The sequence below is a fragment of the Tupaia chinensis genome, unplaced genomic scaffold, assembly GCF_000334495.1.
Source record: "Tupaia chinensis unplaced genomic scaffold, TupChi_1.0 Scaffold144899_1, whole genome shotgun sequence".
Lineage (NCBI taxonomy): Eukaryota > Metazoa > Chordata > Mammalia > Scandentia > Tupaiidae > Tupaia > Tupaia belangeri.
In genome coordinates, this window is record NW_006204759.1 from 794,371 (window position 1) to 805,791 (window position 11,421).

General features: G+C 47.0%; 1 protein-coding gene across 2 annotated transcripts in view; it reads left to right on the plus strand.

Moving 5' to 3' along the window:
• The window catches only part of VPS53 (VPS53 subunit of GARP complex), a 173,833-nt gene that overhangs the window by 148,374 nt on the left and 14,038 nt on the right, over nt 1-11,421 (plus strand). For both annotated transcript variants that reach the window (XM_014583842.2, XM_006167524.3), the window contains exons 18-19: nt 2,724-2,872; nt 6,981-7,050. In XM_014583842.2, coding sequence (XP_014439328.1) covers nt 2,724-2,872; nt 6,981-7,050 — 219 coding nt within the window. The remainder of the gene's footprint in view (nt 1-2,723; nt 2,873-6,980; nt 7,051-11,421) is intronic.

Below are 11,421 nucleotides of genomic sequence, written 5' to 3' on the forward strand. Positions count from 1 at the left end.
GGTGGCTTAAAACTCACGCCGGGCGCGTGTGCATGCGTGCCCAAGATCCCGAGAGGAGAATGGAGGAGAAGGGATTGTGGCGTGGCCATCCCCTCTGGGGGGTGATTTCTCGCTTTCTGTCTCTCTATCTCTCTCTGTCTGTCTGGCAAGCGCACGCGCCTTATACCGAAAATCTCTCAAACAAACAAACAAACCCAAAAAACCTCATGCCAGGCATTCATGCATGCATGCCCAAGATCTAGAGAGGAGAATGGAGAAGGGATTGTGGTGTGGTCAATCCCTCTCCTGAAGGGTGATTTCTCACTTTCTGTCTCTGTGTCTTTTTCTGTCTGTCTGGCGAGTGCACACGCCCTATAGCAAAAAAACCTCTCAAAAAAAAAAAAAATTAGAAATATTTTCCTAGCTGGAGGCTGGTCTTGATGTGTCTGGGCCTTGGTTTTCTTATCTGTAAAATGAAGATGGAAGTCCTGCCTGCTTTATCTTTGGTTCTGCACTTACACATACCTACAGCTTTGAGAATACAAATATCTGCTGATTCAAAGACATGTTAGGATAAAACATAGGGTCATTTGAGCTTCCCAGAGCTGGGGAATCATCCATGTACCATTATGATTCTTTTAAACAAGTTCTCTCAGTATTGAATTTTTCCTTTCCCCCAAGAGCTCTATAAAAGTAGTGTTTTCTTGCCAGACACATCAAGACCTCAGAACTACTGACCTCCTTTTATGAACATATTATATGGTTTGTGTTTGGCTTAGGATCTTTTCAGCAGACAGCTCCACTCTGAGTGGCTGGCTGACTCAGCAGAACTCCTCCAGCACATTCCCACTCTTCAGGATGAGGTGCCCATTCCTTGCCAGCCTCAGGCCGACTGGGAGCTCCTGCTGCCTCCTCCCTCTATCACCACAGGGAAGAGACACCGTGGCCTTGCTCCTTCCTGTTTTCCAGGATCTGGTGCTACCGAGTGCCGTTCTTTCCAAGATGCCCGGCTGGCTTGCTGTGGATGTTTTCCAGAGCGTGGCCCCTAGTTCTCCTCAGTTTGTTTGAGCTTGAGCTAAAACAGGTCTCACTTTTGTTCATGGCCTGCTCGAGAACCCCACTGGTCCTCTCGGAGATGTTCATCTCCTTCCAGCTGTCGCATGCCGGGGCCTTGCACCTCGTTCCTGCCCTGCTTACTGCCTCACAGTCCTACCCTCTGATCTGCCTCCAGTGTCTGCCAGAGGTCCTCTGTCTTTATTAAAATCTCAGAATAATCCTAAAGACCTTAGGAGTATAGTTTTGTTTTGTTTTGTTTTGTTTTTGAGAGAGATTATTGCTGTAGAGTCAGACAGAAAGTGAGAAATCACCCCCCACAGGGATGGCCACACCACAATCTCTTCTCCATTCTCCTCTCAGGATTTTGGGCACACATTCATGAGCACCTGGCATGAGTGTCAAGCCTCTGGGTCTGGGACTCAAACCTAGATTGGCCACGTGGGAGTCCAGCACCTTAACCACTATGCCAGCTCCTAGGCCCAGGAGTATAAGACTCTATATGCACACCTTTTTAAATATTTTTAATGGAAAAATTTGAATATATTCAAAAGTAGAGAAAATATATAATGAACTCAGTTTCACTAATCTTATTTCGTCTATACTCCCATCACTTTTCTTCTTTTTTTTTTTTTAAGAGGTTTTTGCCATAGGGCGCCAGACAGAGAGAGACAGAGAAACAGAAAGCGAGAAATCACCCCCCAGGGGGGATGGCCACGCCGCAATCCCTTCTCTTCCATTCTCCTCTCGGGATCTTGGGCACGCACGCACACGCACCCAACGTGAGTTTTTAAGCCACCGGGTCCGGAACGCGAACCACGGTCGACCACATGGGAGTCCAGTGACATAGCCATTACACTAACTGCTGGTCCCTCATCCACTTTTCTCAACCCCAGATAATTTTGAAGCAAATCTCATACATTACTTCTGGTTTCCTTTTTAAAGAATTTTAAGGAACCAGCAGATGGCAAAATGGATATATCACTGGTCTCCCATGTAGTTACCATGGTTCGAGTCCCAGACTTGGTGGTTAAACTCATACCATGCTCATGTGCATGCGTGCCCACCCAAGATCCAAAGAGGAGAATGGAGGAGAAGGGATTGTGGCACAGCCATCCCCCCGGGGGGGTGATTTCTTGCTTTCTGTCTCTGCCTCTCTCTGTCTTTCTGGCAAGTACACGCACTTTATAGCAAAAACCTCTCCAAAAAAGAGAATTTTAAATACCTCCACACATACCGGAAAGAATGGATATAAACTGATTGGCATCCAGGTTTCATTTCATTTGGCCCAGTCACTTCTCTGATCTCCCAAGCTACCACCTGCCTGGAAGTAGCTGTCCCCACCCCCCCGTTCCCCCACATTCTCCAGCTGGTGGGACAGTTGACAGAAGAGCAGGATCCTCATTCATCTGCCTCTGAGGTTCCTTTATAAGATGCCAACTTAGATATCCCCACATGGTGGGGACGAGGCCGGAAAGGACAGGCGCCTGAGTTGTACTTCACTGCCAAGGGCAGGTGGGCATGCTTGTTTTTGTTCATGATCAGCCTCCACTGAACAGGTAAGACAAAAAGGGCTAATGCCTGTGATGCCAACCCATGACCTAATTTCCACTCCACCCTGCCATTTGCACCTAATTGGGGATCCTTTCCTTGGAGGATTCTAAAACCTCATCCTGTCCTATCTGTTTCAGATGCAGTGGCAGAATGTGGAGCATGTTGGTGACCAGAGCCCCTACGTCACCTCGGTCATTCTTCACATCAAGCAGAATGTCCCCATCATTCGGGACAACCTGGCTTCCACACGGAAATATTTCACTCAGTTCTGCATTAAATTTGCAAAGTAAGTCCTGGAGCACCGCTGAGTTGTTTTTCAGAGCAGTTATTTTTTTAAAGCAGTTTTAGTTTCACTGTGAAATTTGGCAGAAGGCACAGAGATGCCCTATGTACCCACCACCCCCACACGTGCACAGCCTCCTCCATCATCAGCACCCCACCAGGGTGGTATGCATGTTGCAGCTGATGAACCTGTGCCGACGTGCCATTCTTGCCTGAAACCTGTAGTTGACATTAAGGTTCGCTCTTGGTGCTGTGCGTCCTGTGGGCTTGGAGAGACATAAAATGACGTGAGCCCGCCATTATAGTGTCACACGCAGCTGAGTTATTTTAATGCCCTACTTACCACCCAGTGTGCTCACAATCCAGGTGTCCCCAGCATCCAGCTGGGACTCATTCTGGTGCCTGCAGGCAAACTAATTTTAATTTGTACCCAAAGGAAGCGTAATAATAAACCTAAATCTGCTACCTAGAATCAGAGATCACAGTAACAGCAAGCAGTCCTCAGCCACATGGAGACAGACAAAAATTAGTTGGGCAGGGGGTGTTGGGGAGGCATCTGAGTGTTTTGTTTATATGCCTGTAATCACCCCTTGCCCAGGTTTGGATCATTTCAATGATTTTTCAGTGATTTCATGCATGCATTTGATTCTTTGGCTAATTTACATGGGTTTTTTTTTTGTGGGTGGGAATCATCAGATCTGTTTCTCTTGAATCTTGTCGGCCTCCCTTCCCTAGTGCTGATCAGCTGATCACTGTGGCTGCCAGAATTTATCCACTTGAGAATGGCCTTGGGTTCAGGGAAGATACCACAGGTTGGAAAGAGCAAGTTAGGGGGCTCCACGTTCGCAGTAGATGAAGGTGCAGGTCTTCCTGCCCCATCCCTGTGTGGCCATTCCTGGCATCAGTTTTGGAGGGAGGAGAAAATTCGGTCCAATGAGCATGAAGCTGTAGAACTGTTTCTGCGGAGACCAGGAGATAGAGAGGGTCAGTGTCTCCTCGGACCAATTGTCAGATGAGCATTTTGGCAAAGTTCTCAAGGAAAGGCTTTGGGAAGGTCTGTCTGGTACAAGCTACTGTATTTGGGTTGTTCTCAAGTCCCAAACGGTCTTTCAGGACTCCAGGTTTCTGTCTTCCCCAAATCTCTCCTAGTTTGTATTCAATTAGGGCTTCCCCTCTGCCTTGCAGATAAATCCCTAAAGTGCAACAATTATGCAGTGGCTTGTAGCATAGACTTTCGTTTCTAGTTTGTCAAGAAAAGATAGAATGGACTCTCCAGAGAGGCATTCATTCTTGCAGGATGGCAGATGGACCTGGAGTTGACATTCCCTTTACCCTCCAGATGCACATTAGCGTGTGTTAAAAGCATTGCTGATAAATCCCGTTGCGACACTCCTTGTAGCCGCCTGTAGAAGCCGTCTGTAAAAATCCACTGTGACTGAAAATGTGCAGCGGGGCTGCGTGGGGGTCTGAGCGAGCATACAGCCCCATGAGTGAGGAGCGCAGGGCCCAGCAGGTCCCAGCATCAGCCTTGTGCTTCCTCTGAGCACCCAGAGCTCTTTTGTCTTACTTCTGAGCCCAGATGGGTGAACGAGGAATGGGATGCCTTCTCTCATATCTGGTCAAGTTCAACCCGCGATCCAGAAAGCAGTTTTCCATTTTAATCCAGTTCTCCCTTGCCCCCGCCCCGATCTTTGTAAAATCCCAGCCTAAGACTAGAAACGTTAGAAATAGTGCTGGTGAGGAGGTCCCTCCTCAGCCAAGGGCATTAGCCACCACCACCCTGACGGCCTGGAGAAGCCTCAGCAGCTGCCCGTCATGGTGCTGTGTGGTCACTGCGTTTTCCAACCCCTTCCCCCCATGCTGGTACTGAGCTGATACTCAGAAAGTGGTAGCTGCCACGGTAGTGAAACAGCGACTGTTTATTCAGTGTGTGTGCACTTGAGCACTCCGTGCCCCACACACAGACCGAAGTACTTTGGCTTAATAAACATGATCCCTCTTCATTTGTCTTAACAGTCAAGGGAAAGGAAATAGACGTGTAAGCAAAGAAGTATCATAAAGCAGGTTAGATATTAGGGTAGATTCCTGTGGACTCTACGGAGAGTCCGGGAGGGGTGACAGGAAAAGCTTCATGGAAGAGATGTGCTTGAGCAGGGTCCAGCCAAGGTGTGTGTACTGTCCCATGAGACCCTAGGAAAGGGCACTGTAGGTAGAGGGAGCAGTGCCAGCACAGGTACAGGTAGTAAATAGCCTTCCCCGTCATGGGAACTGCCGGCGGAGCCTGACGAGGCTGACATCAAGCAGCAGAGAAGGCCTTGTCTGCAGCCCCTCAGGGGAAGGACTGGGTCACACTGCACTTGAAATGAATGCCTTCGGCAGTGAGTGGGTTAGAGGAGCTGAGACTGAAGGCAGGGAAGTCAGTTAGGGGAGAGTTGGAAGAGCTCCAGTGAGGAATGACAAGGGCAGAGCAGTGAGGATGGTCAGGGCAGATAAGAGTGTGAGGGGAGGGGCTGGTAACTGACTGGCTAGTGGGGTTGAAGACGAGGAGTGATTTTGGGTAACTCCTGGTTCTGACTTGGGCAATTCAGTAGATGAGATCCAGTCCTCTGAGTCTGGGTTCCAGAGTGGGGCTGAGTCCACACATGAGGCCGAGGTACCTGTGGCCATTCCATTAAGATGCCCTGTAAGTTCTTAGATATTGGAGTGGGCACAGGTGTACGGGACAGGTGTGGAGAGATTGAATAGTGGGGGGTCACCACAGGGAAGCGGCCCTTGAAGACTGAGGAGAGGTGCTGGCCAGTTTTTGTCTAAATGCACAAATCCTGCTTTATTTCCGTCATCCCTCCCTTGGACACAGGCCTTTATGACATGTCCTGTCACTCGCTCTAGATCTTGCCCTGATCGTCGCATGTCTAGTTTCCACACATCCTATTCTACGCCAGTGCAGCCCAGCCTTTTTTTTTTTTTTTTTTTTTTTGGAGAGATTTTCACTGTAGGGCGCGTGCGCTCGCCAAACAGACAGAGACATAGAGACAGAAAGCGAGAAATCACCCCCCAGGGGGGATGGTCACGCCGCAATCCCTTCTCCTCCATTCTCCTCTCGGGATCTTGGGCACGCACGCACACGTGCCCGGCGTGAGTTTTAAGCCACCGGGTCCGGGACACGAACCGCGGTCGACTATGTGGGAGTCCAGCGACATAGCCATTACGCTAACTGCTGGTTCCCAAGCCCAGCCTTTTTGACTCAGGCTCTGTAGTTGATTTTTTTGTTTTTGTTTTTTAAGAAAGCCCTCCTGACCTGTTACTTTCACTCCCCCTTCCCCCAAGACCAGCCCGCCTGGTCCAGGTTGTCTATCAGTTCCCAGTAAATTTTTGAAAGATTGTATATTTTGTTTCTTGATCTGACAGTTATTTCCTTGGCAGTTTTTTCCTGTCTTTGCATTTAAGACCACATAACTACCTCATGTATATTCTGCTCTTACATCTGTTAGGATGCTTTCAGCTACTACCGATAGAAACCCTAACTCAAGCCAACTTAAATAGTAGGTGAGTTTTTTATCTCAAACAACCAGAAGTCCAGAAGTAGGACAGATCTGAGAATAGTTGATTTGGTGGGTCTAATGAAGGACTTCGTTCTTTACGCTGCTATCCTTAGGGCTGGCTTCTCCCTCAGAATGGTGGCAGGATGGCAGCTCTAGATGTTATGTTCGAAGGCAACCATGCCCTGAGGAGGAAGAGAGAGTCTCACCCCAGCCTTGCAGCGAAGCCCTCCCCTTCAGTCTGCTTGAGCTGACTTAGAGCATGTCACCATCTCAAAACAACAGACACCAAGGGAGTGCCGCACACTGACCGGCTGAGGCTAGTTAGAGTTAACCTCTGTATTTTCGGATGGATTGACTTTTTTCCCAGCCTCCCAAGGCCATATGCACCTAAACAAAATGAGGGCTTTGGTGGGAAGCAAAAAGAAGACAGTGGATGCTGATAGATGACCATAGTGGCTGACTCAGTTCTCAGTTGTCTTAAGGAGAGAAGTGGGACCTTGAAAAAAAGTCTCTGCAATTCTTTACTGAAAAAAGAACAAGCCTAACTTGCCACTTCTTTTATATCCACAGCTCTTTCATTCCCAAATTCATCACCCACCTCTTCAAGTGCAAGCCAGTCAGCATGGTGGGAGCAGAGCAGGTGAGATGTGAGACAGGGCCTGTGCCTTACAGCGTCTGCTCCTCTGCGCAGACCTGTCCCGGAGAAATGAAATTGCTGGTGCTCCCTGTTCGGGGACAGTCGGAAGATCTGGCAGCTTTCTTCATTCTTCTGTTTGTCTTTCATATTCTTATCGAGACCTACTAAGTGCTAGACACTGCGCTAGGTGCAGCGTATACTGTGAAGAACATGACAGGAAAGGCCTCTTCATGGTGCTCACCTTCTAGCAGAGAAATAATGTTCCAGTTAAAAAAAAAACAGTTGGAAGATTATTTCAGCTTAAAGGTACTGAAGAGTGGGGAGCTGGGTTATGTGAACAAGTGTTATAGAGGCATAAAGAAATAACTTTAGATTAAGTGGTCAGAGGTTTCTGCCAGAGCTGGAGCCTGAGAGGACAAGGAGAAGATGTTCAACACCAAGTATATGTCTATGTAGAGCAAGATCTCTTGACTCTGGTAAATGCAGAGGGAGCAGCAAAGGCTGTGATTAGGGGCCAGCAGGGGGTATGGTGATTAAGGCCCTGGACTCCCACCTGGCTGACTGTGGTTCGAGTCCTGGACCTGGCAGCTTTCTGTCTCTCTCTCTTGTGAGTGCATGTGCCCTATAGCAAATTAGAAAAGAGTAATTAATAAAATTGAGTAGTTCCTTAAATGCTGCTATTACTTTGGACTCCATTGTAGTAAGGACAGAGACCACTTAAAAGGTGCAAACATGAAGCGTGTGTCATGCTGGGTAAAGTCTCTTTAAAATCTAAATGATGTATAGCGATTAAATGTATAAATAGTAATTAAAATTAATAAATAAAAATATTTTTTAAAAGGAGTAAACAAAGAAAGGCTGATATGTATAGTACTGAGAAACCCTGTTCACCTCACCCAGGAAGCATTCCTTGATTAGCCCTACTCTGTTCACTCAGATTCTGGCCTTCCAGAATTTCTCCATAACTGGTGTCACCTCAGCACTGATGAATTGAATTTCGTGTGTCAGTGAAGTTGCTTCTTTTTCTTTTTTTGGAGAGGTTTTTGGCACGTGCACTCACTAGAAAGAGAGAGACAGAGAGACAGAAAGCGAGAAATCACCCCCCAGGGAGGATGGCCATGCTGCAATCCCTTCTCCTCCATTCTCCTCTTGGGATCTTGGGCACATACGCACATGCACCCAGCATGAGTTTAAGCCACCAGGTCCGGGACTCGAACCGCAGTCGACTACATGGGAGTTCAGTGACATAGCCATTACGCTAACTGCTGGTCCCTGAAGTTGCTTCTTTTCAGCTACCATCTATTCAGACTGTCTGCATGTTGAGCAGTTTGAATTCATAGAGCTATTTAAGCTACTATTTTTTTAAAGAATTTTTTGCCTTAATTTGTGTGCTCTCACAGGAGAGAGAGCGAGACAGAGACAGTGAAAAGGAAAGTGAGAAGTCACCTCCATGGGGGCTAGCCATGTTACAATCTCTTCTCCATTCTGCTCCCAGGATCTTGGGCACACATGCACGTGCACCTGGTGTGAGTTTCAAACCACTGGGTCCAGGTCTCGAACTGCAGTCAACCATGTGGGAGTCCAGCAATGTAACTGCCATGTCATCTACTGGTCCACATTTAACTTTTTTTTTTTTTTTAAAGAATTACATTATTTAACTTTATGTATTTATTGTAGTTTGACCAGAGAGGGACAGAGCCAGAGAGAGAGAGAAAGTGAGAAGGCAAGCTGCCAGGCCTGGGACTCAAACCAGTCGGCCGTATGGGAGTCTAGCACCCCTAAACCACCATGCCACCTTCTGGCTCCCCATTTAATCTACTTTTAAAAAAGAAAAAAATAATAATATTCAGCCTCTATTTCAAAACACTCACTTAGATGCAGATTATTCATATCCTGATCAAAAATGATTTTCACATGTTCATTAAATCAATCCTCCCTAGTCCTCTATCAACACTTAGAAAACATGTTTCCATTCCTTTTTATATTTGAAGGAAGTCAAAATTAATTTTTTAAAATTCATACTTCTTTTTGGGTGGGGGGAGGTTTTTACTGTAGGGCGCGTGTGCTCTCCAGAGAGACAGAGAGACAGAAAGCGAGAAATCACCCCCGCAGGGGAAAGGGCCACACCACAATCCCTTCTCCGTTCTCCTCTCGAGCTCTTCAGCTCACACACACACGTGCCCAGCATGAGTTTTAAGCCACCAGATCCAGGACTCAAACCATGGTCAGCTGCATGGGAGTCCAGCAACATAGCCATTATGCCAACTGCTGGTCCCCAAAACTCATACATTTTTAAGTAAGGAAATTAGACAATTCAAGTCATATCTCATAGGGCTAGCAGGTGGTATAGTGGTTAAGGACGCTAGACTCCCACATGGCCTACCACAGAGTGAGTCCTGGACCTGACGGCTTGCTCACTTTCCCTCTCTCGCTCGCTCGCTCTCTCTCTCTCTGGTCAAATTATATATATTTATATAAATTAATTTAAGTAAAATGATTCTTTAGGAAAAAAAGAAAGACATGCATATTTTGCTCTTCTACCAAATGAGTCGATGAGTCCCAGCTCAGGACCTGCCCTCTCATTGTCCTTTCGGCCATGCCGATCTGAGTCATGCCTCAGTAAGACGACAAGTTAGTGTATGCCACAGCGTGCTATAGGTCTCTCATGAACAGGCAGCGCTGAATATGAATCTGTGAATAGTGAGGTCTCTTGAATCTGGTAAGTGCAGGTTGTTATTATCCTCTTTTTGTAAGCAAGTGGCCATGTAAGGTTATGAAAAGGCAGGGGAATCGAGGCACTGAAGTCATGGGCTCTGGAATCACAGAGGTGGAAAGCTGAATCCTCTCTCTGTGGCATAGCCCTACCTGCCAGCTCAGACCAGTTACTTAACTTCCCAGCACTTCAGGTTCCTTGTCTATAAAATGGTGATAATCCTGGCACCACCTCACAGAGTGGTTGTGAGGATTAACCAAGGTTGTGCACATCAAATGCTTGGCCAGGTCTGGTGCAGGGTAAGCCCTCAGTCAATACCAGTTCGTGGTCATTTTAAGCTTCCTAAGACCGGGGACATGACTGTGTCTGTTTTTATTGCCTATCTGCCCTAATATCTATTCTGCTTCAGCCTGCCTAGTAACATCCAGTCAGTGCTTGCCGCTGCTGTCTGGCTGACCAGCTTTAGTCAGTCTAAGGTGTTATCTCAGAAAACTTCCTGGGAGGCAGTGTGGATTCAGACACCGACTGCCTGACTGCAGCACGTCAGCGTTTTAAAGTTCTTGACCTTCATATGTCGTAAGCACAGAACTAACTCTCTCTACTGGAAACAGCAAAATAATGCCCTAACGTGTTGTCTCCAGTTTCATTAGTGCATGTCTGTTGGGAGTTCACTCTGTTCACCTCATTGTTGTATGTGATCAGAGAGGATGTGGTCTGATTAAGATCTGTGTATCTGGAATAAGCTGTCGGGTTCTTAGATACTGTGGTCCTGTCTCCAGCGTGGATAAAGCCACTGAAACATGATGTTGAGTCATTGGGAATGTGTTTTCATGAGTTTGTAGCTTCACTCAGGCCTCACTGATTTATTATCTAGTAGCCATGATATTTTCATTTTGTCACATAAATCAATATCATGTCTATTTCCTCCTACTTTTATTTTTCTCCTTTGCCATAGGGCACATGCACTCACTGGAGAGAGATGAGAGGGAAAGTGAGAAATCAACCCCTGGTGGCGAGGAGAGGAGATGGCCATGCCACAGTTACTTCTCCTTCGTTCTCCTCTTGGGATTTTGGGCATGCACACACATGCCTGGCGCGATTTTCAAGACACTGGATCCAAGGCTAGAAGTGCAGTCACCCATAGAGGAATTCAGTGTCCTAACTACCACACCATATACTGGGCCTGACTTTCTCTTTAAAAGAATATTACAGTGGGGAACTAGCAGTTAGCGTAATGGCTATGTCGCTGGACTTCCACGTAGTTGACCGCGGTTCGAGTCCTGGACCTGGTGGCTTAAAACTCAGGCCGGGCGCATGTGCATGCGTGCCCAAGATCCTGAGAGGAGAATGGAGGAAAAGGGATTGCAGCGTGGCCATCCCCCCTGGGGAGTGATTTCTCACTTTCTGTCTCTATGTCTCTCTCTGTCTGTCTGGCGAGCGCACGCGCCCTATAGCAAAACCTCTCCAAAAAAAAAAAAAGAATATTAGAATATTAGAGTGGGACTGACAAGTGGCGTGGTGGTTAAGGTGCTAGACTCCCACATGGCCGACCATGGTTTGAATTCTGAACCTGGTGGCTTACTTTCTCACTTTCCCTTTGTCTTTCTTTCTCTGGTCAAATTTAAAATAAATAAATTTAAAATAATTATATATATATATAT